This window comes from Colletotrichum fioriniae (assembly GCF_027942845.1).
Source record: "Colletotrichum fioriniae strain IMI 355084 chromosome Unknown scaffold_9, whole genome shotgun sequence".
NCBI lineage: Eukaryota > Fungi > Ascomycota > Sordariomycetes > Glomerellales > Glomerellaceae > Colletotrichum > Colletotrichum fioriniae.
In genome coordinates, this window is record NW_027076845.1 from 1,889,585 (window position 1) to 1,913,384 (window position 23,800).

Genomic DNA, 23,800 nt, shown 5'->3' on the forward strand with positions numbered 1-23,800 from the left:
GAGGACACCGCAGGTAGCAACAACATCGCAATAGGCAACTGACTGTGATACGTCGATGTAAGCGCCATTTATCTCCGTATACGAGGCTGGTCTGATTGTTTTCTGTTTCGTCAAATGCATCGGCTAGGTAGGAATGTGGACGCGACGAATAAATTTGGGCTCGTTTGTCCATTAAGTCCGACGCTGCCCAACAATCGTTTACAACGACCGTAGGACGATTTCCCGTCCAGATAGTGATCAGAGGGCTATCGTATTCCTGTGACCATTTTTCAAAGATGAGATAAGGCTTCGCTGCGGGCACACGTCCGATGTTTCCAACGATGGGATATGGGAACGGGCCGGGTGGCATGCGAGACCTCAAGTACAACACACGACCATAAGAAACAAGAACCCATAACAGGAAAACGATGATGGGCCCTGACAGTGAAAGAGCCACCAGACGCAAAGGGCTGTCCCAGTCTGCTGGAAGATAATTCAAGGGGGACATTGTTTGAAGTATTGGAATAAGTCGACAATAGCCTCTTGCCGCTCGGCGTAATCGTTTTCGAACCTTTGAACGCAATTGAGGTGAGCCTCGCTGTCTTATTTCTGCACTTCACTTCCTCTTGATGAAGTACAAACAGGTCAAAATCTCCATGGCAGACGAATATCAACCTCTGGATCGGCCGAGGATTCCGCTGTCCCGGGGTGGCTTCTTATCTGGCTCGGCCGAGACTCCCGTTGCAGTTTGATAACGATCAGTTGGAGGTCCCTGACCGAAGCCACACGTTTCCATCTCGATCCAAGTGACATCTGCTACGCGCTCGCCACACCTCGTTTTGCTGCCACCAAGCCCCCGGCAGGATCCTCTTGTAAGGTACGTAGCATCTTTCTATCGCTTCAGGCCTGGCAAAGCTAGTAAACTTGCAGAGTAGGGCAGGCGGTACCTGCTGGGAAATGTGTCGGGAGGGGCGATGGGGGGACCTAGATACCGGTATGCTATGTAAATCCTACCCCGCTCCCCACTGTCGTCCAATTTGCCTTTGTGCCTGCCTACCTTACCTGCCCATCAGACTCCAGGTCTTCCCTCTCTTTATCGTATATATAATTTGAATATGCGTTTCATGCAATTCACATGGCTGATAGATTGCGTGACTACCTGCCTGTTCACTCTTGAGTCGAGCTGCATTGTGGCTGCAGACAATGCCGAGAGTCCAGACGACACGCTGCGCTCCCGCCTTACAGCGTCCGTTGTCATTAGGTTTGGGGGCCAGAACTGTAAATTGGATCCATGTGCTGTCGCCAAGTGGGAACGATGTGGGGAGAAAGTCCTCTGCATGGGATGCTTACTTGTACACAGTAGAAGGTAGAAGGGAGGAGGGCAGCAGCCATCATCTGAACCCAACCTTCCCTCGTCTCTTCTCCTTTCCGCTTCATCCAATGCGCTTTCCCTTCAACCTCGTCGATGTCGATGGCTCGCTCCAACTTGTCTGTTCATCACTTCTCACCTCTTCGTACCGCCCTTAGTTCCAATATTTCCCTCTTCCTCTCCACACATCCCTCTCGCCGATGCCCACGCCGATGTGCATCATGCATCGGATTTGAACGCCTTACTCAACCCACTCTTTTCTCCCGCTCAACCCCTGTACCCGGCCCGGCGTCGTCTTGTGCATGGCGACTGGGAGCCAGTTCCGGGTCCTCGCTTTGGTCGAGGTCTGGGCAACTGTGCCGCTCCCGAGCCGTCCATCATCATCATCATCATCACGCCAGCCATCTTTCACGACCATCGCGGGGCTCCTACCGACAGCTGTGCCGCTCTGTTGCCAGGGAAGTCCTTTGCCCGGAGACCTTGCTCTGGAGAAGGATGGGCACCCATGGCATCGGCTTGCCAGCTGGCTTACTTTCCAGAAGATCTGACGCACCTGACCATTGGAAATTCCCTCAATACCAAAGTTCCCCAGATTCAATTGCCTATTCCCTGTTCTGCAAGTCGTTGGCTATTTTTTGGCAATGGCGTACGAAAAGAAATATTGACTGCGCAAGTGCCCGCAGAAGAGACACAGTCGAAGCCACTGACCCCGCGCCCTCGACTCCTCGTCAACCGTCAACACAAAATGGCGGGGCATGCGACAACAATGTGAAGTAGCCAACTTCTTGCTGACCGTCAGCTCTCACCCATATTCCATGGCGCCACCCCGACGCGGCTTATTCGCACAGCTTCCAAGAGGCTGGAGGCTTTGCCGCATGCACCGTCTGATCCGTTTGTCATAGCTTCGATTCTCGATTATCGATGCTCAATGCTCTTGAGCCGCTCCTTGTCAGTCACCCCAGCCGACACGCGACTAACATACCTGAGCCATTATGGCGTGCTTTACTTATCAGATAGCCTCTCCATCCACTCTAAAGTCGCCGGCGTCTTGCACCAGCAAGTGTCTGCCCTCCCGGGGCCATGTTCCGGGGCTATCCGTATTAGTTGTTGCTATTCCTGATAGAAACCAACACTTCAGACTTCAGTCTAGGGCGGCTCGTCCTAACTGGGGCGAGTCAGGGGTACCCCGCGGGAAACATTGGGCCACTTGGACGATCACTGGACCGTACTCTGGCAATGGCGGCACTTGGGGAACTTGTGCCGAGCTTGAGCTGTCAACCCACGAACACGCCGGCTACACGGGCAGTACGCGGCGTCACGTCTTGGCTGCCAACTGGGCACAGTCGGGCAATGGCTCAGCCTGTTCTGCCCAATTCCACGATGGTTTTTGGAGGATTTCAAAAGACATGCATCTTCCAAGCAAGGCTAGTAAATTGATGACCGAGGTCTAGTTTGTAAACACCATTTTTTTCTTGGATTTGCCCGGCGCTGGCCTGGTTACCGCAGTCCCGGCTCTTTTCCAGAATTTTGGCGGCCACACCAAAACAAGTTTTGTGCTCATTCGGAGCCGGCCCCTGGATCTGGTTGGACGCGTTCCTGTACACCAACGACTTGGACTGCAGCACTGGTGCGTCTCTCAATTGGATGTTTCCCGCGACCTGCAGGTCTTGAGCTTGGTGCCACGACATGGACACGAGCCCCCCTCGAGGACACAACAAGCATCGAGCTACGTTTGTCCGACATTGAGAAACTTATGCATCGGTCGAGTCCGCCTCATACCCAGCTTCTGACGGCGGAAATTTAATCAAAAGTGGATGCGGCTAGAAAAGAACTGACAGCGCAAGGTCCAACACCTATCAGCGATACGAAGACGCCGCTCCTTGCTGGCTCTCAACTTTATTGCTATTCGGGTACACTTGATCGGTCAAGACTCAAGACGGAACGCGGTTGTGTGAAGCAACTAAGGCATAGATGGGCCAAAGTGAGGGGGTTTCTTCGATCGCCAGCGAATATTTTCGTCACCTCGCGGCCTGCAGTGCTGCCTTGCCCGCCTTTTCGAGCATCTAGTCAGACAGGATTGACGAAAAGCCCTGGAAATGTTGGCTTCTTGCCTTGCTCGCAGCCAGTGTCGTGTCAATACGGCTACCAATGGGCCAAGGGATTCCCAAAGCTCACCACATAAGACACCTGGATTATATTAAATGCCCCTCCTTGTGCCGTCATTGTCAGTCGGCCACTACCGATACCAACCGGCTAGGATATCAAGGCCTGGGCTGACAGCCTTTACAACGGCATCATGACCGGGGCAACATGGCCAGCCGGGGGGCGGCGGTCTGCCTAGTCTTTCTGCAAGCTGCAATGCCATCGGCCCTAGTCAACACTCGCGCTCTTATTCGTTCAAGTCATCACATAAGCTACCTGTCTGACGGTCAAAAGTGACATGGGTGCCGCTGAACCTTGTCGAGCCTCGCCGTCCTCGTCTGCCGTCGTCGTCGTCCAACCTCGTCTCTTGGCTGCAGTTGCACTACGCACACCGGGTGGTGTATGCCTCATCTTCCGATTTCGAGTCAAAGTTGCGCCTTTGGCTGCCGTGTCGCCATTCGGCCGAGACTAAGTCGTTCATCTATACACACCACAGGACTCGTCCTACACCAGCGTCCTCACCTATCCCATCGAGCTCTCCTCCAGGCACTCAGTGAGCTCCAGGTTCTTCCCAACTGCTAGGCTGCATCTCCAAGATCGCCTTTCCTCGTATCACACACTTGGCGTGCTCGTCCTCTACACCCTACTCATGGTTTTCTTCCGTGAACCAGGCCGCAGCCGGTCTGCTGTCCACATGGCCCAAGACTACTGCAAGCCGCAGTGGAGATCGTCAACCTCTGTTGGTCGACGAGCAGAGATGTCATCTCATCCCTCGCACTCTGCTTCCTCTTCTCCTCGCCCGTTCGCCTGCAGGCAGACCGGTCATGCCGGCCACCCGTTCATGGCCTCAAGATATAAGCTTACCCAGCCATCTCTTCCTTGCCCGAGCCTTTTCTCCTTGCTTCTCCATCCTCTTGCAGCCCTCACCAGCCTCTCTCCATCTCCCAGCCAACCACTTATTCGTGGTCTTGTGCTATCAAGTAACTCGTTCGTTAAGGTTACTTAAGAGACTCTCGCTCAAGTCAAAGCTCTCGCTTCCTCCGCCCATCGTTTCAAGAGTATCTCTCGTTTGAAAGCTCTCAATCTCGCCTCTACTCGCAGCCATGAAGTTCACCACTGCTCTGCTGGCTCTGGCCACCACTGCCCTTGCAACCGAGGACCACGACTGGGGTAAGGACAAGACCAAGACTATTGTCACGGAAGTCTTGACTACGTACACGACCGTGTGCCCTGTTGTAAGTAGACCTCGAGCCCTCTGTTTGCCGCGGAGCTGACGCCCCATGGTAGACAATCACCAAGCCCGGCGAACACACCACTCAGTATGAGACCATTACGACTACTTCTACCGTCGTAGAGAAGCACCCCACGACGATCTATGAGACCCTTCCAGGCGCCACGGAAGTCGTGACGGAGATCGACACCGACTACACCACCTACACTACCTACTGCCCGATTGTAAGTACTCCCTCCAAGCAAAGCCTCCAAGCAAAGGACATCCTGACTAACACCCCATACAGACAGAGACGATCGTTGGAGAAGGCACCACAAAGACCGTGGTGTACACCACACTCAGTACCGTCATCGAAAAGAAGCCGACCAAGATCGTCGAGACCGTTCCGGGTCCCACGGCCGTAGTCACGGCCACGGATGTCCAACTTACCACCCTCACCAGCCTCTTCCCGGTCACAGAGACCTACACCGAGGGCGGCAAGACCTGGACCAAGACGTACACCACCACGTCCACCATTGTGACTCACGTCCCTACCAAGGTCTGGCAGACTGAGAAGCTCCCAGACGTCACCAAGACGGAGAAGGACGTCGAGTACACCACCATCACTTCTCTTTGCCCTGTGGTGAGTCTTCAGAACCCCCTCCCTCAGCCAAGCCTTCCCGAGCTAACAAAATGGCTAGACCGAGACCAAGACTATTGGCGGAGAGACCGTAGTTGTCACTTACACTTCCACCTCTACAATCGTTACGGAAGTTCCCACCAAAGTGGACGTCTGGACGACCGTAAAAACCACTCAACACCTTTCTACGGAAGTCTATGAGACCATTACAAAACCCGTCACGACATATCAGACCATTGAGCACGGAGAGACGGTTTGGGTCACCGCCACAGGCACCAAGACCATTACCGTCGAAAAGGTCCACACCCTCACTGAAGTCATCGTTGAGACCAAGACGGCACACGTCGAGGTCACCCAGGCCGTGACCGTGGGAGGCGAGAGTGTCGTGACGCAGAAGTCATGGGTCTATGTCACCGTATCGGGAACCGTGTTCGCTACGCAGACCCGGCCCGCCAGCACCCTCGTCCTCCCTACAACCAGCGCCGTGACCCTTCCCCCGGTCACGGTATCGAGCCAGGCTCCGGTGGTTGTGCCTACCGCTGCCGCCGACGCCCGCAGAGCGCCGGGGGCTGCCTTGCTGGCTGGTCTCTTTGGTGCCGTTGCGCTCCTCTAGACACTTGGTCCTGGAAGATGGATCATCTGTTTCTGGACTTTTTCTTCTTTCATTTTACTTCTCTGAGGTCGATGGTGACCTTCTTTCTACACTCATGCCCGGCTGACTATAGAGTCATTTGTTTCTTCTGGGACGAACGGGTCTTTAATAAATGGATGTGATCCATTACGATTTTGACGACAAGCTCAATGCTACGACGGCACGGATATACAAATATACCCCTTACACTCACTGATGATAAACCAGGAAAAGGAAGGACTGGAATGATGAGAGGAAACACACGGCATTCAGATTACTGGAGTAATGATATTCTAGGCGAACGGATATGGAGGGTAATCCTATTTGACAGCAAAAGGTTATGCAAATTCTCTCAGAAAGTAAGCAACTCTAACTGCAGCAGACCTAAAGTTCACTTCATGTACATAGACAGTCTGGTTTACAGAGGAGGCCTTGATGATGCAGAGGAGGCTATATGAGCCTTATCGATATAATGTAGCACATCTCATTTTCGTAAGCAAAGAAAACATGACTATCCGCTGGTGAGAATGACTGGATGGTGACGATTTGCTGGATTTCCCCCTCAACCCCCCGGACCTCGTTGCATTGCTCGCATTGTTTATGTGTTGGCCGTCGATCGGAGCGATGTCACCTCGTGTCGGGGATGCCCAATGTGACCCTGTGGCTCTTGGCCGGCGGCGAGCGGTGTGGTGCGGTAAATAGTCACATAGTGTGGTTGTCAATTGCGGGAGGGGCTGGTGGTGTGGTGTAGTAGGATTGGACGTCATCCTCTGAGTTGTAATGGTGGCAGGGGAGGGTGAGAATCTGGGGAAGTAGTTTCCCGGGAAGTGTGTGGTCTTTGACCCAGTGGAACCTGCGGCGGGGCCCTGTGAGATGGTTTCCCGGGCACAGCCGCTGAATCCCCGGATAAATGGGTCCATCATCGGGATTTTGGTGCGGGGCACCGGGAGTGTGGATCCCGATGTCTCCAAGCCCGCTCTCGTTTTTTTGTGAATCAAGCCTCATCGACGAACTTTCGAATCAGTTATTAAATTGCCAGTAATGTTTCGATATGGAGTGAAAATTTAGCCAGACATTGACGACGTCCATGCTTCGACTCAACGGTCCTATAGATGCGCCGGCGACGACTCGCCCGATTTCCGGACCGCGAGTGAGGCTGGCGGGAATGGCTGTTCGCTGGTGACACAGACGGCAATCCACTCTCAAACTTGGGATTCGGAGACAATGAATGGACAACTACCTGCTTTCTCCTGGCAGTCGCCGTAGTCTCGAAGGGATACCGTTTCTCCAAGTTAGCCAGTTGAGCCAAGGTACCTTACCTACCTTAGGTAATCGTCTTCAGAGGCCGTTTCCGAATATTCCACTGTAAGTATGAGAACGACTCCGAGTCGCCCAAAAAATTGGATGAATTAGCGTCAGATGCATCTTTTCTCTTCGCACAGTGGCCGTATTTGAGCCAAAGGTATCATACTGTGGTTTATCTCGGGAAGAAGAGAACTTTCTCTCTGAATCCGCAGAAAAATTGCTTTCCCTACCTCGGCTTCCGACTGTAGCAAGACGCCGTTGTCGAGATATGCAAATCATCGGGAAGATCGTCGCCGCGGGCTCCACAGCGTGTCTCACTCCCCACTGCCCTGGAGTCGGGGGGATTTCTGCCAAGCGGCCCTTGGAATGCCCCTAACTGCCCGGCACGTCTCCAGCCCGAGATCTAAAATCTCGTGCGGAGAAACACCGTTAAGCCTGAAGCGGTAAATCGGTGCCAAGCTAGCATACGTCCGTTCTGGCTGGGATTGAAGACTCTGAAACCTGGCGGGCCAATTTCAGGAACGGGACCAGGGGACGGATGAAGTAGGTCGGTATTAATTTGAAGGTCCGAAGAAACATCGACTGAATTAAAGTCTTCACAGAACGATAACGGGCTTCCTCTCTGTCTCCAATCTCCGTCTGCCACCCTTTGAGATGGCTTGAGCACGGGCGTTGGCGACATAATATACGACGGAGGTTGAAGTGAGAGGGACTCGACTGACGGCGGCCTGTCCCGCATTCTAATCGAGTACCCCCTCGGGATCTAATCAAGCTTCCGCCCTAGCCCACGCCAATGTCAAATGCCAAACGCCAAGTTACGACAACGGTTCGGGAATGCTTATGCTTACACCACGTAAAGTTTCCAAGATCGCCGAAAGTGGGTTGGCTCCGGCTCTTAGAGGTAGAGCTTCTACTGCCAAGATGCCACTTACGTCTTCATGTTGTCTCTCTCACAAGCTTTAGCCGCGCTATCTAAACGCCAATCCAGATTGCACTGGGCTTCATCTGACGAGACGTTCCCTGAAGCGGTTTCTCGGTGGTCTTCGGCGGGACTAGGAGGAAGGTTAGTCGGGATTTTTGAGTGAAACCGTTGTAGATCTTGGTGTTATGAGATTGAACACCCGACTTGCTCGCTCCACCGCGGTGCCGGCTTTGATTTGGGTTACTGGAAAATATCCACTTTGAAGAATCCGGAAGGGAGCACTTTGAACTTTGAGATGTTGCCTATTTAGGAGGCAACTTTCTTGAGCTAAAGAACTTGGGTGATCTGGTTGTCTCGGATCTTAAATGTCTCTGATTACACACATACTAGGTGTCTTGGCAACATTTGATGATGGCTCGTAATTGAAGCTCTTTCGCTCAAGCCCGTGATTCTTAACCTTTACTTGCCAGGATGACTACGGAAAATTAGCCTGGAATCAAAATTTCCTATCGAGATGAAGATACCTGTGAAGTTGCTGATCGTTCCTAATGGAGGAGCTTGGCAAATATTGTGCCTAAGTTTGCTGGCATGAAAACGGCAGTGTAAGTAAAAAACCATGAGCGCGTCAAGATCTCAACCGGCAAGAGAAGCACGCAAAGTCTGAAGTTGTCTTGAGTGAACTTGAAGATGCGTCCAAACATAGAGCTGTCGCCCAAAACCAAGTATAAGAACTTGGTCGTCTCCCGGCAATATCTCTATACTCACCACAGCTCTCATCACCATCTCATCTTCTCAACACAGCCTCGCCTATCTTCTTCAACCTTTCCGACTAAGCTCGCCTCTTCCTCATCACCAAAATGCAGTTCTCCATCCTCAAGTTTGCCGTCGCCGCTCTGGCAATTTGCAGCGACTCCGTCCTCGGCCAAACAACCCCAGCCCAAGTCGTCCAAAACATCGACATGGTCACCACAAAGTCCAACGCTCTCATCGCCCCCGCGAAAAAGATCGACCTCGTCAGTGGTCCATTGCTCATCGTCGGCCTAGGACCTTTCCCGGTAAGTCGAGCCTCGGCTGTTGCCGCATATAGACTGTAGTCCAAGTACTGGAGCTGACACGATCTTCCCCTCCAAAGCAAATCATCACCGGCTTCGTAGACATTGTCAGCACCGTCACCCTAGCCCTCGCCCAGATGAAGGGAATGCCTCCCGTTCCGGCCGGCGCCCAATCCGACGCCATCTTTGAGGCGTTCCGCGAGTTCGTGCGAATCCATCAGATGCTTCTCAATGTGCTCATTGGCAAGGCTGGTCTCTTTTCGACCCTGCCCCTCATCGGAGCGCCCATTGCCGCCGTCCTCAGACAGGTCGAAAGTGTCGTCGATGTGAGCCTTACCCTCCCGCCCGCCCCCTCAAGGTGTCTCCAAAGTTTCAAAGATGCGGAAAAGTTTGGCTGACCCTCTTATACCACAAGGCTGTCGCATTTGCCCTCATCGCTGCCGTGCAGAGCAGAGCCACCGACCTCCAGGTACAGGCCAGCATGCTCACCGGAACCATCACCACTACAATTGACCGCTACGAGGGCCTTAAACTCAACTAAATGATCTGCCTATTAGCCTTTGAACGATCAAATATAGGCTTGTTTTGAATCAAGGGGCAAGTCTGTTTCACTTCTTGATGCTGTCATAATGGAACGGAGCTTCTGGGTTGTGCTCAACCGAGGGAGCTTGCTTTTATTGTCACTGCAGTCTTCTTATTATCATCTATTATCATATTCTTGTTTAATAAAGCATGTTTCTTATCCAGAGCAGTTGCTTGAACACCATCCTTAGGAGCGAGATGACTGCGTTGTCACTGCGCTAGAGTCTAATTGAACATCACCTGTGGAATCTAAAGTAATGAAAAAGCCAATGGTGTGATGAACTTTTGAAACAAGAGAGAGACGCTGCATACGAAGTCCTAGATGTGTGTGTGCGGTTACCTAAAACGATCCTCTATTGACTTCCCGGGGATGAAGAACAAAAAGAGCACCCATAGCCATATCGTTGTGAAAGCTCAGTCCGAGTCAGATACAACAGACAAGATAGGCAACACTATCACTTTCCTTCGTTGTTGACTATATCGTGGAATGCCTTACGACTGGCATCGTATGTCGCACCAACAGGGAACCCGCCGGGCACTCTCGGAAAGACTGAGCCATCGACAACTCTGAGCCCCTGAACACCATGAACTCGGAACTTTGAGTCAACACAACTGTCCAGATTTGTCTTGCCCATTCTGCAGCTACCAGCGGCATGATGGCTCCCAGTGTGATCTCGGATATGTTGCTCAAGTGAACGATCTGCAGGGGGGTCGATGACCTGGAAGGGCTGATACGGCTCTCCCGTGACGTTCATGATGGACATGAGACGTTCAATGCCCTCGGAAAGAGCAGCAATATCGACGTCGGCGTCCTCTTGATAGAAATTGAAGTTGATCTCCGGGGCCTCTCGGGGATCAGACGATCGAAGTCTCACGGTGCCCGTCGGATTGCCGTTTTGCATCTTCACGACGGCCCAAAAGAAGGATGTTGGCGGCCATGCAACTTCGCTGAACCCGGGATAGTGACCGTCGAACACACCACCGGCTGCACCAAAGATGATGAGGTCGCAATCCGCGTTCCTGGACTGGTTGCTACGATGCAGCATGAAAATGGGAGCAGCGGCCTCGCCGTATGCACCCTAGCCGGCTTCCCATTGTGCAAGACAGGGATCTGTCTCAGGGCTATCAGGCGTGCATTCTGCGAATGGACTATTCTCCCATGCGATGTTTGAACGAACGTTGATGCCAATCTCGTAGTTATCCTGCAGGAACTCGCCCTGGAAGATTCATTAGTATAGAGAGACCTTGACTTCTTAAAAGAGAGCCCATGCTTACCACGGCAGGAAGATCGACAACAACTGGGATGCTGAATCTCTCCAACTCTTCTCGAGGCCCAATTCCACTGAGCTTGAGAAGCTGAGGGGTGTTGAATGCACCGCCTGAGATGATGATCTCCTTCTTAGCCCTGACAGTGCGCACTTGGGGTTCGACCGAGGGGTCGTATCGTCGATCTGCCTCATAAAGACCTTTCCCATCCATGAAATCCACCCCATAAGCTTTCAGCCCGGCCTCAGCATTCTTCATCAGAATGCGAGTCGCGAGGCTGTGGGTGCTCAAGGTCAACGGGTATCGCGGCGTTCCATCTTCACGTTTCGAAGCCAAAGTATCCGTGATGTAATTCCAGGGGCTGCTTCTGCGGCGGTTCTCGTCAATATGTAGTGGTATTTGATACAGGCCCGGGACTTCGTAGCGATCGCTATCAGGGCGGTTCAGGTCTCTTTCCATTAGCTCGATGACTTGTTCGGAGTCGGCTGCTTCGATGCCTTCGGTTTGGGAGATGGCGTTCTGAACCACACGAAGCACGCCCGGACGATCGACAACATAAGAAATGTTGTTTTTGTTCGTCTATTTCCTATCAGTTGAATTGCCACTGCGGCTGATGATCCTCTCACCGAAACATATCCGTCGAAACCATGACCTAGCGTCCCTTCAGGCGTATAGGTATTCCTCTCAAGCTCGATGAACATTGATCTCATATTTTCAGGGCCCCAGGACTTATCCCCTGTAACCTCGGCGAAGTGATTCCAGTCGCTGTCGGGTGGTAGAACCACATTCATAGCATTCGCTATAGCAGAGCCACCAACCGTAGCTCCTCTGGGATAGTATATGCCCAGTCTGAATCGGCGATTAATGTTCATCCAACCAATGGTTTGGTGCATGACTCACGGAGTTGCATCCTCGGGGGCATCAACGCCGTACCAGAGAGTGCCATTTGAAAGACGGTAGGTGAAGTAACGATCGCGACGGGCTTGAGTCTCGTTCTGGTAGTGAGACACGAAAACTGCCCAGACATAGCGGGGTGTTCCGAGTTGACGTCCGCTCTGTATAGTATAAGCACATAGCTTTGTATATTGAGCGGTCCGGAAACTCACAAGCCGGGGATTTGTTGGAGATTAGTATCACCCATATTGCCTCCAGCCTCAATGAGAAAGACAGAATGACCCTCGCGTGCAAGGCTTGCGCTGGGAAATATTAGCAATAAGGGGGGTAGTCGGAGGCAAAATCCTTACGCTAGAGTGCCACCTCCAGGTCCTGAGCCAACGACAACATAGTCATAAGCTGTATCGTTGAGAGGACTCGCAGTGGTGGAGCCACTGAGTAGTAGGAAGAAGACGAAAGAAAAAAGCTTCATCATCGTATCTGAATAATGTTCAATTACTGTGTTCGTATCTGTTATATCGAAACATTGCATTGCACTGGCTTGACACTGCTCTTATATACACCATGATGCCAAGATCATTGCAACAGTAGTTCTATAAGTGGGCAAAGCATCACCGTTGGGAAGCAGGTATCCAGCATGAGACGCGCAACTTAGATGCGTCGTCACAGTGTCTGCCAAGTTTTGATCATCATCGTCCAGGTACTCATTGCGCATGCTGTGACAAACGCGAGGATAGGTGGCTGAGCAGGCCAGATAATGAATCCTTCATTGTGGTAGTCGTATTATAACACAAATACCAGACTATGGTGAGTATTTCATCTGCGATAAGTTAGCAGGGTTCCGATCATGTGAGGCTAAACCCATTGTCGACCCGCTGCTCACCAGCACAGCCTGCAATTTTCTACTGAGCGTTACTTGGCGGAGTCAAAGACGGTCCTTGGCGGAGTGGTGAAGCTTAAAAGAACTGATGAGCTTCGGTTGGCGGCCTTGGCGTAGGGCAATCCACTCGGAGATAATGTGGTCAGCTTACACCCTTTATTCCGACACGAACGTGAAAGAACAGGAAGAAACCTCGATGTGCAACGCCTCCGTCCGTGCTACTCTTTGCCAGGAGAAAACAAAGTCGCGCGATGCTTTCAATTCGCCGGGTTCATCTCCTCACCGGCTACGATGAGGAGTGGGTGTTGGCAGCACCACTAGGCATTACGGCAACCGTCGTTGTTTAGTTCTTGTTTCGTGCTCCTTGCCTCAGAACTGTTCCGGCCGTACTTTCCATTCCCTGCTACGTACATTACCTTCCCCAACGCGTAGTTTCTGAATATCGCGACGAATCTCGATGGCCATAAGGCCTTGGGGAGTTGGCCATATCGGGGCAGTAACATTCTCAGCAGTACCCAAAGCGGGGTTACATGCCGGGTTTGTGGGGCCGACCGGCCGGTGAGATTTGGCACCGCACCCCCGGAGACCGGGGGTGCGCCCGAGACACTTGCGTAGTAAGTACTTGATCCAATCATGACACCAGTGCGAACAAAATTGTTCATTTCTTATGGCGTGCTTATACGTGCACCACCTCTTTTTCTTATGATAGGTAAATTACTTCTAGGTAGCTCAAGAATCCGCACGTTGGCTTTCGCGTGGGCCGTCGAGGCGCGGGTGAGCCATTCACTCGGGGCAATGGAAAGCTCGCGTTCTGACGATGCTATCGCGCAGAATTAATCGCGCCAACCCAGAACGAATGGATTGATGTGACAGATCTAGCTGGTGGCGCAGAAACCCCGGACTCTCGCTCGGGCCGGGTGAACGATTCACCTTAACTAGCAACATAATGAGGGCGAGGAAAGAGAAAAGCGCCCAACATATTGCTTGTTCTAAGGCAATGCCTCTCTTTTTATAGGGTTACTGGCATCTTTTATCCCATGCAACACAAGTAAGGCTGACACTCGGCTTACTCTCATTGCCAGAGCAAAGATTGACGATGGCCACTGATCGCCGTCTACAGGTAGCGAGCGCCTTGGTTTACTCACCATGGGACTCTCGGAACTCTCCTTCCCGTTTCCACTTCTCAAATTCATTGCTCGTTTTCTGCGGCTGAATATGTTTCATTACCCAATGCTTACTACTAGTCTTGTAAGAGCCGGGTCTTCCGTTTAGCAATCATTTCAACCTTTGGACATTGCTGGTGAAATGTAGCACAACGCATTATAGCCGTCGTTCGCCATTACCCATTTTGACGGCCGTCCACCTAGCAAAGGTGTGAAACGACACGTGCGGGGTGGACGCGACTGATAGACTTCCTATGAATATGAACAAAAATGTTTATCCCACCGGTACATCCGCTCACCGTGCCACTTGATGTTTCGTCCGTCCATTGTCTCCAATAAGATAATGGGCCGAATCCAAGCTCTCGGGTCTTCCTTGCGGCTTCTCCACCGAGCTTATTTTCTCTCCAAACGCCTGGGTCTTAAGGAAAATAACCTACACAGTAGCAAGTTGCATCTAGTAGATAGTCGGAATATGGAAAGACTACGGAAAAGCCGAGAGATCCAAGTTAACCCCTGCTGAGGGTCGAAGACATAAAGGAACTAAGCCCAGGTCTCGTAAGACAGTGACATACTGTGGGATCTAAACGAATATTGACGACAATATACTCTCTTTTAATCTCGTAATCTCGGCCGTGTTACGTACTAATAAGCCAATTATGGAGTTTTCACGAAGGGGCTGGTCTCCTCGATCGACGACTATCGGCATCACTTTGCTCACTTTACTTACACTTGTGAATGCGCAACAACCAGTACAAGTCAAGCTGGACGATGGATCATACTCTGGTTTGACAGCGAATGGCGTCAACAAATTCTTGGGCGTTCGGTATGCGGCACCACCACAACGCTTTGCACCGCCGGTGGCTGCTTCGATGGCGCCTCACAACGACGTAATGAACGCGACAGCCTTCGCTCCATCCTGTGTTCAAGCTATACCTGGTGAGTGAAAGTCCCCTACTACACATCGGAGCTCGTCTGGGGCTTCACTCCTGTTGATCGTGGCATTGACTTCCAAAAGCTGCGATTGCTGCCATGATGCCGTCCGGTCCGGAAAGCGAAGATTGCTTATTCCTCAATGTCTTCGCACCTTCTTCTCCACCGCCCGCCGAAGGAAGAACTGTCATGGTATGGTACTATGGTGGAGGCTTCCAGTTTGGATCTGCCAATACACCTATGTACGATGGCTCGAGCTTTGCACAGAATCAAGACGTGATCGTTGTGACGCCAAACTACCGAACGAGTGGTGAGTATTCATCGATCACTTGGAAAAATCATCTCTCTGCCTCTGGAATTAGGCGTTGCTGATCACTTTGACTGCAGTCTTCGGATTCCCAGGCGATGTCGAAGGCATACCTCCACAAATGCGCAACGTTGGTCTGATGGACCAGAAATTAGCGCTTCAATGGGTTCAGCGTAATATTAAAGCCTTCGGTGGCGACCCAAATAAGGTGACTTTATTCGGAGAGTCAGCTGGCGGCTCATCAGTCGATCTCTTACTGCTCACAAGCGGTGCCCAGCCTCCGTTTCGTGCGGTAATCACCGAGTCTGGAACCGCATATCTCGTAACAGGACCCCAGGCAGGCGGAGATATCGTCGGACTCATGACCGGCCTCTTGGGCAGACCAAACATGACGACCCCCTTTCAAACTCTTGCAGCTTCGCTTAATTGCGGCAGTCAAAAGGCGCTTGATTGCGTTAGAGCCGCCCCGGTCGACGCCCTTGTGTCCGTACTCTCGAAAGGTCCTTTCAACTTCCCACCTGTAGCCGACGGAGACGCAAACGTACCGACCTCACCTGATGCTACACGGGCTTCCGGCAAGGTTTCTAAGATACCCATGATGATAGGAACGAATCTTAGAGAAGCCGACATCTTCACCATGGGTCAGCCACCGACTGCATTGGATGCCTTTGTCGCTGCGACATTCCCCGGCGATGATGCGCTGCAAAAGACTGTGACTGCCGGATATCCAGTCGGAGCCGGGATGCCTTTCCCGACTCCCAAGGATGCAATCACACAGTTCGCCACGGACTTGGATTGGAGCTGCAGCATTGCACATGAAGCTCGTCTCTCGGCCCAAGCCGGGGTGCCGACTTGGAGATACCTCTTCAACTCCACCTCATTCCCACCAACACCCGGAGGTATCTTGTCTCGTCCGGTACACGGCTCAGAGATCAGCTTCGTCTTTGGCAATCTCCCACCGCCGCCGGCGACGCCTAATCAAGCTCTTGCCTTGAGCAAGTTCATGCAGACAGCGTGGGCCAATTTTGCCAAGAACCCGGCCAATGGGCCCGGAGTACCTGCGTGGACGCAATTTTCTGGCAAGCCTGGTGCGATGGACCTAGGAAACTTGGGTGGTATTGTCGGGGACGGAGTATCTATGACAGATTCAAATGTGATCGACAGTCGTTGTAATCTCTTTGATGCGTCATACGCCAGGAAAGTGTAGGAGCATTACGATGGACCTATAGGTTAATTCACATCTAAACCCGGATTCAATCACTGTTGACCCCCGAACCTTCATCTTGACTAAAGGATTGGCTAAAGCATTTAGGATGTGACTGTCCGTGTGAATATATACAAAAGAAACCAGATAACAGTGAAGTGGGTATTCCCAGTGGATAAATCTCAAGCAGACTCCTTTTCGCTCAAGCTCAAGCTTAGAAATTGGCTCATCGCTGAATAATCACTCTGCAGGCGAAATTTCTGAGTCGAAGTCCGTGGCGCGACTTGATTTCGAGGCCATGAGAATCGAAAAATCATGAGCTAAGCATTCGAATTTAAGGCTTTGTTCTAGCCCTAGAGTCACGGCGACATGTTGCTACTCACTCGTTACGAGTTCAGTTCGCAGTGCTCCCTCGGACTAGTCCCCGGTTGGGGAAATGCCGCCTCCGCCCCTCACACCGGGAAAAGCGGGTCTCTCGACCGTTCGCCTCCGGCCCCCTTGATCCGGCTCCGCGGGATGAAAGAAGTCTAGGATTGGAATGCTAGTTCGAACGAAAGCTTCATTATTCTTGAACTATCTTAAGATAAATTTTCATTTGCGGCGGTCAATTATCGTTTTGCTGCCTGTATTTGCTACATCCACTTTGGCTTGTGTCGGGTTTTAAGACTCGTATCTGGAATGGCGCTTGATCCTTTAAGCTTAAGTAGGTATCTAGCAAGCAAGCATTCTTCTTTATAGACCTATCCCTCAGCAACTCTGAAGATCCATAGCTGGAAATCTGTGGTGCGCGTTAGTTTTCTGTATCATGACGTTGACCATTGGCCTAGGGCTTCGCTGGCACGTAAAACCAAATGTCGGCTTCCCGACGGCTGTCTCGCCACCCATCAGCCGAGGAATGCAACAAAATGATTTCATTAGAGAAAACGCTTCTGATACCGAAGCCTGTATCCGTAGTTCATTTAATCTCCGGGCCGAAGAGGGACAAAACCACATGTCGCCCCGGCCCGTAGAACTCTCTCAGATCCGCAAACGTGACAGCTCCATTGCTCAAGTTGATCTCCATCATCTCATGCGGAAATTCCAAGGGGTCCTGATCTTGTCAAATGAACTGTGCTTGATCAAAAGTTTGAGAAATCATTACTCCATCTCTTTCTGGTGGTTTTGAAAACGGCCCGTTGAAAGTAGCTATGCTTGTACCTCGACATACATTACTCAACGGTTCTGTCTTGCTGTGTGATACCGAGCATTCGGGTCACACTTCAACTTCGTCTTCTTCACCATCCTCCACCATGCCTACTCTTACGACGTCCTCTTCTACCTCCTCCACTTCTACCGACTCTTCTACTTCGACTGATTCTTCTACTACCTTAATCCTAACAACATCCTCTTCTACCTCGTCTTCATCTACCGACGCACCGACAATAACAAGCTCTTCATCCTCTAGCACCGACACGGCTTCGTCTAGCACAGACAGTCCTACTTCCTCAAGCTCAAGCAGTTCAAGCTCCGGCGGAAGCACCACTGCTACGCCCACCACATCCAGCTTCAGCTCATCTACTGCAGACACCGGCAGCACAGCATCTGCTAGTAGCACTAGCTCGTCCACCGGCAGCCTAGGAAGCTCGTCAACGGTCAGCTCTGGAACCTCTTCGGCCAGCTTTTCGGGAAATTCCTTGACCAGCAGCTTGACAACGTCGTCTTCCAGCAGCACATCTCTGAGTAGCCTGGCCACGAGCCTTCTCAGCATCAGCAGCACTCTCGGCGGCATCAGCAGCAGCAGCAGCAGCACCTCCTTGCTCTCTCTCCCCTCGAGCAGTGTGCCCACAATCTCGGGTTCTATCCTACCAAGCAATTCCTCAGCTGTCCTAATTTCAACTTCCAGCTCTTTGACCAGCTCTCTCACCACTCTCCCTCCGTCGTCGTCATCCTCTTCCGTTGTCGTCTCGCCTACGTTAACTTCCGATACAAGGGGAGTCTACGACCCGTCCATCGGTCTAGCCTTCCCTGGTCCGTCCACCACTCCGTCTACCAGTCGATCTCCTACTTCATCTGGCACCCCTTCGACGCCGGCGAGCTCCACAGGAGTTGCTTCCATCTCTGTCGGAGTTCTCTTCAATCTGCAAGTTCTCGCGGGCGCCGTCCCAACCAACCCTGTCTAGAAATAGGTTCATGTCTTGCAGGCCCTAGGTTGCATTCTGTCGGGGCCTTTATTATCTCTCATTGCCCCTCCGGCCACATTCATAACATAATTGGGTTTGATAGAAAATAGCCATGTTAAATCAAACTTAGTTGAGATTTCTCCAATATGTTCCAAGGCCGTTGGGGGTGTCTTGTCGGACTCCACATTCTCTGTCCGTTTTCTCATCGCGAAGCAAACAAAAAAGCAAGCATTCACGAACACCATTCCCATACTAAATAGTCCAGATAAAACTTTTGCTGTGTTCATCAACCCGCTCCATCCATTTTGTTTGCTTCACACACTACTATACCCCTCGAGCTGCGTGACAATCGACAGCACACCCCACCGTCTCTTAGATCAACGGTCGAGCCTCGTCCACAGCCATCGGCGGCAGCATTCCAAGCTTGCCAAACTCGCGGTACGTCGCAAAGATTCCCTCCGCCGTGTCAACGAATCCGTTCCAACCCATTACGCGGGCCTTATTCGGGCTAAGGCGGCCGTAGGCATCGGGCAGCACAGCGACGTCCGTGAACATGAACTGGCCCTCGGGGTCCTCGAAAGGATCATTCAGCAGGTTATGCTTCTTCATAATCTCCTTCCAGGCTTCGTGATTCTCGGGCTCCTTGGCCCAGGCGACGAAGGACCAGGAGAACTTCATGCTTCCACGGGGGCCAAAACTAGACACGGAAAAAAGTCAGCCAAGGGCTTCATCCTCGCAACAATCAGAGACACGTACCCGATAGGCGGCTGGCCAGGCATGGAAATCGTCTGCATCTTGGACTCGTCCAACTCAGGTCTCCCGATTTTCGAGATACCAAACCATTTCGCAAGCTCAGGCCAGAACAATGCATAGCTAAACGATCCCTGATCACTCGAGTTGAACGCCTCATTCCCGCAATGCTCATTCAAAACAGCCCACTCGGATAAGTACCCGGTAAGGTGAGCATGCGAGTGCGCGTGGTCCTTGAGCCAAGCTGCCATCGTGCCGGGGAACTCGAGCGGCCTGCCGAGGTGAGCCTGCACGGCGGCGTAGACGCCGAGACCGTAAAACGCATTCATCTGCGCGTTCTCCACGGCGCCGATGATCCAGGAAGGGCGGAAAACGTTCCATTTTGCGCCCGTCCTGGCGCAGTGGTCAAAGAGGGCGTCTTCCTGCGGGTAGTAGAAGTTTGGCTCGCTGGTCACGCGCTGCGCTGATTCTACAAAGGGCGAGACGGCCTGGCCGATGTGGCCGCCGTAGTTTTTGGCGCCGGTCTGTAGGACAATGCGTTTGGGGCGGATGGAGGACTTTTCGAGTCCGCCTAGGAAGTTTCGGAGCAAGGCCGCTGGCAAAGGGTGTTAAGAAGCGCAATCTTTCTCCTTGGGAAAGAAAAAAGGGCTTGAATGGACTGACAGTTGACTTTGACGAGAGCTTCAGCGTTGGACCAAGCCGCGGCTCCAGGCTCAGGTTTGGGCTGGAGGTAGGAATAGAAAAAGACATAGTCTGCCGTGACTTGACGCTCTTTTAAACCCTGCGCGATGACGTCCGCGTCCGACAGGAAGTCGAGCGAGATGTGTTCGATGCGCGCTTGCTGCTCGGCAGAGAAGAAGCTCATCATCTTCTCTGAGAGGGGGCTTCTCGACACTATCCAGACTTTCTTCCATCGCTGTGGTGCGTCGACGAGGACTCTGAGAGTGTGAAACCCGCTGATGCCATTGGCGCCGGTGATGAGGGCTGTCAAGTCTGTGATATCCGATGGGAAAGTTGGCAAGTTGCGGAAGATGTCTTTGCTCTGAAGAGGGAGGGCCTGAGACATCGCGTTGTTTGTATGAGTGGTTTGCGTGATTGAAGTTCTCCAAATGTTGACTTGACCTACTGACTACTGGAAATCCATTGCCGATTGGACACACTCAATCTTTACTTATACAAACATTGGACGGTACCCGGCCGAGGCTCTGAATTGGAGAACCTCCATTTCAAGAGGCGATTGTTTGCCAATTGGTCATGTTCGTTTCACCATCCCACCGGCTGCAAGTGGGTGAAGATGTGTCGACGCATACCTCCAGCAGTGAGTGTCTCTTGCCATTTGACAGGTCACGGCGGGATATGTTTTCCGCAGCTTCTACAGCTTAGAAGGCGCTCAACGTTTTGAGAAGCAAGTGCTCACAGTCGCTTCAAAGTCCGAGATGAGTGTATGTCAACGATCCACACCTAGTAGCTCTCTCATTGTCGGTCATTACGTAGTGTTCTTGGAACGGTGTATCCGCCAGACGCGGTTTGACGTTCTAGATCTACAAATCGGCGGGGCCTTCGGTCTAACCATCCATCCGCATGGCCCAGTTTGCGATGCGTATCAAGAACGTGAGATACCGTCCGGACGAATATATCAAGCAACATGTTGTTGTACGGCCGAGTTTCGTGCCAAATTCCTTGCCGCGGTTCAGACCGAGGCAAGTGGGGTATTCTGTCCACGGCACACGGTCCACGGTCTACCGCCATTCAAAGGTAATGCTTTGGCTAAAGACGGTAAGACCTAAAGGATGGTGCGCCGGGGCTGCAGAACGACGCCTCGCCGCATCGCACCCCGCAAGCCGGTACCGATATACGGGTAGCGTCGAGAATCTGTTGACCCAACGGGACTTACCCACCTCCGGCGGGATGAGCTTCGTTGTGGGGACTTAAAGCCGCCGACTGCCCCGGTGAGCCCCTGATGAAGTTGTGAACCAACATCGTGTGTGTATCTCCTTTTCCAGCATCTAATCCACAAAAGCTCCGCGATACCCCCATTCGTCCGCCAACTCGCTCCATAAAGATGAAGATTTACTTCCAGACGGTCGATGTCATGCATTCCGAAGATTGGAGGCTGAACCCTTCAAGGCGCGGTACTCGCCGTCTGCAAAATGAAGCTCATTCAAAGTCAAAATCAGACTGTGACGGTTCTTCACCAACGTCATCAAATGTAATTTCTCCCCTATGGGCTATTTATGCTTAGTATTTATATTACCCTGTTCTTCGCCTGGCGCCAAGTTGGTGTCTGTTTTGTGCTCAAGCTCCCATACCCCTTTCGTCTACACCGCTCCTACCTCATCATTGCATGATTTGACACCACAAACTTCTTTCTAGGGTCGTGAAGTAACAGACAACCAAGCCTGGGACCGCGAAGTGCTCGTCCAGGTATCTTCATTACAACAGACAAACTTCCACGCGGTGAGGTTACTGCCGCGGCACCGCGACCCAGCAGAGTGGCACATCTCCGTGAGATCCGGCGGCAAAGACGGTGAGGATGAGGAGACCATCATCGTAGACGACTCGATGCAGAATAAGTTCAACATCAGGTGCAATGCTCTGGTCTACGACCACGAGCACGAGGACTTAATCTCCATGTTGAACGTGTCACCGACGACTGTCGCCTGTTTGGTGAAGAGGGGATGATGATAGATGAGAGGGGCGTTTTACGATTACGACACATGGGACAAACTGGAGAGGAAAGAAATAGACCAAAGAGATACAACCTACAATCTTGGTTGTAGGACGAGAGTGAGACAGCCGATTAATGTACAACGAGAAATCGTTCGTTTTCTTCGTTCTACCTGTGCCACTCGTTCATTCAGTGTTCATCGGTGCCGGGCTGCATCTTCGATCAGGTTCCTCGAGTCTAACCTCGTGACCATATATGGTACGAGTGAGCACTTGGTGCCATCTATCGTTGGTTTCCACAACTACCATACCTATCGTTATGATTGGCAACCGTTACGGCGGTAGGGAACATCCGCAACTTAAACAGCAGGATCGGTCCATCGCGATTTGAGGACGAGTAACTGCCAGATACGGAACGGATGTGACGAAACACAGATTTCGGGTAAAGGCAACGAACATGAAGTCAATGAATTATAAGCAAAACCCCTTCTGGCTGGATATTCTCACAATCTGATGCGGCTTCACATCACCGAGAACTCTCCATCTCGCACTTCTTATCCCCTGACCATCAACAGCAAGCAAATATGATCTCCACGCCCTTCCACCACCTAATCATCCTCATAGCATCAGCCGGACCAACCCTCTCAACTCTCGTGCCCCACGGCTCCCAACAAGGAACCTACATCGTGACCCTCGCCCCAAAAGGCGAAGAAATCCACACCCGAATCTTCAACATTCCCGATATCGACATTTCCTCGATCCCAAACCCAAACAGCATACCACCACACCTCCCCTTCCCCCGCCGCGACACAACATCCTGGCCCTCCGACACCAAACCGCTCTGCTCCGATAGCCCCTGGATCACCACCGCCGCCTTCACCTCCCACCCCAACGGCGCCCGCATCGCCTTCGCAGCACAGTGCGCCGCCCTCAACGGCAAACGTCTCGGCTACCGCGAGAAAATCTACGGCCATTGGGGCGATGCGGTGGCGTAGATGTGCTCGTATGCGGGTAGCGGGGACGTGGGCAACGGGAGGAACGGCGGGAACCCGTGTGTTGTGCAGGAGTGGGTTGATGCCGTCGAGTGGGCTGCCAGGGGTTGTGGGGGCAGGAATGGGGATGGATTCATGGAGGGTGGTGAGTTTTCTTCTCCTTCTTCTTCTTCTTCTCCTCCCAGTGTTTGATGTAGAAGTCTTGTAGGGATGTGTAAAGGTGCATGGACGTGCTGACTTTCAAAATGGTATAGCCTACCTCTCGATTCCTGGATGGAAAAAGGTAGGATGGTCCTCCAAAATTTTGACATTCGACGGTACGACCGGCTGACTTGTGCTCCAGGCGTACGGATACACGCACATCAATACTTCCTTCTGTTGATGGTCTCTTTGAGGGAGCTGTGTTGGATCAAGCTCAAAGATACTTTAGGACGGTCATGGCGGGCAGAAGTCACATCAGGATGGCACTCTTCTTCGAATGCAGATTGTAATAACGAAGGAGCAAAATCCAACAGAGAAGATTATGCCGCGTTGGCGTGTGGGATGGTCCTCTCAGACCATGCCGTGTGAAATGTAAACCAACCATTCATTCGAGTGACCCACGCCCTCACTGATGCCTCGAGAAATTTGGTCAGCTCAGCAACGACAGCATCGCTAGTCTACATAAAGCCAGCGATGCCGCCGAGGTCCGGGGTCTAAAATTTTCACTGAGAATTCCGAAGGTCGGTAGATCCATCTTCAGCTCGCTTCTTTGGT

The 23,800-nt window shown here is 52.1% G+C and overlaps 6 protein-coding genes across 6 annotated transcripts; 3 read left to right on the plus strand and 3 right to left on the minus strand.

The window, feature by feature from the left end:
- Nucleotides 1–4,593: 4,593 nt before the first annotated feature.
- Nucleotides 4,594–5,953, plus strand: N0V96_007951 (uncharacterized protein; the record flags this gene model as incomplete). The annotated part of the gene is made up of 4 exons (XM_053194340.2): nt 4,594–4,725; nt 4,778–4,945; nt 5,008–5,343; nt 5,402–5,953. The coding sequence occupies 4 exons, from the start codon at nt 4,594–4,596 to the stop codon at nt 5,951–5,953; spliced, it is 1,188 nt and encodes a 395-aa protein (XP_053048190.2).
- A 3,102-nt stretch (nt 5,954–9,055) lies between these two features.
- On the plus strand, nt 9,056–9,791 carry N0V96_007952 (uncharacterized protein; the record flags this gene model as incomplete). Its single annotated transcript, XM_065758170.1, has 3 exons — nt 9,056–9,253; nt 9,331–9,576; nt 9,699–9,791. The coding sequence occupies 3 exons, from the start codon at nt 9,056–9,058 to the stop codon at nt 9,789–9,791; spliced, it is 537 nt and encodes a 178-aa protein (XP_065613312.1).
- Nucleotides 9,792–10,287: 496 nt separating this feature from the next.
- On the minus strand, nt 10,288–12,239 carry N0V96_007953 (uncharacterized protein; the record flags this gene model as incomplete). The annotated part of the gene is made up of 5 exons (XM_065758171.1): nt 10,288–10,911; nt 11,011–11,049; nt 11,108–11,677; nt 12,069–12,153; nt 12,205–12,239. The coding sequence occupies 5 exons, from the start codon at nt 12,237–12,239 to the stop codon at nt 10,288–10,290; spliced, it is 1,353 nt and encodes a 450-aa protein (XP_065613313.1).
- Nucleotides 12,240–17,431: 5,192 nt separating this feature from the next.
- N0V96_007954 (uncharacterized protein) lies at nt 17,432–18,571 on the minus strand (the record flags this gene model as incomplete). Its single annotated transcript, XM_053194343.2, has 3 exons — nt 17,432–17,542; nt 17,735–18,451; nt 18,521–18,571. The coding sequence occupies 3 exons, from the start codon at nt 18,569–18,571 to the stop codon at nt 17,432–17,434; spliced, it is 879 nt and encodes a 292-aa protein (XP_053048193.2).
- A 436-nt stretch (nt 18,572–19,007) lies between these two features.
- Nucleotides 19,008–20,451, minus strand: N0V96_007955 (uncharacterized protein; the record flags this gene model as incomplete). The annotated part of the gene is made up of 3 exons (XM_053194344.1): nt 19,008–19,332; nt 19,392–19,980; nt 20,049–20,451. 3 exons carry the CDS (start codon nt 20,449–20,451, stop codon nt 19,008–19,010), a joined length of 1,317 nt encoding a protein of 438 aa, XP_053048194.1.
- Nucleotides 20,452–21,619: 1,168 nt separating this feature from the next.
- On the plus strand, nt 21,620–23,047 carry N0V96_007956 (uncharacterized protein; the record flags this gene model as incomplete). The annotated part of the gene is made up of 3 exons (XM_065758172.1): nt 21,620–21,661; nt 21,759–22,047; nt 22,677–23,047. 3 exons carry the CDS (start codon nt 21,620–21,622, stop codon nt 23,045–23,047), a joined length of 702 nt encoding a protein of 233 aa, XP_065613314.1.
- Nucleotides 23,048–23,800: the final 753 nt, after the last annotated feature.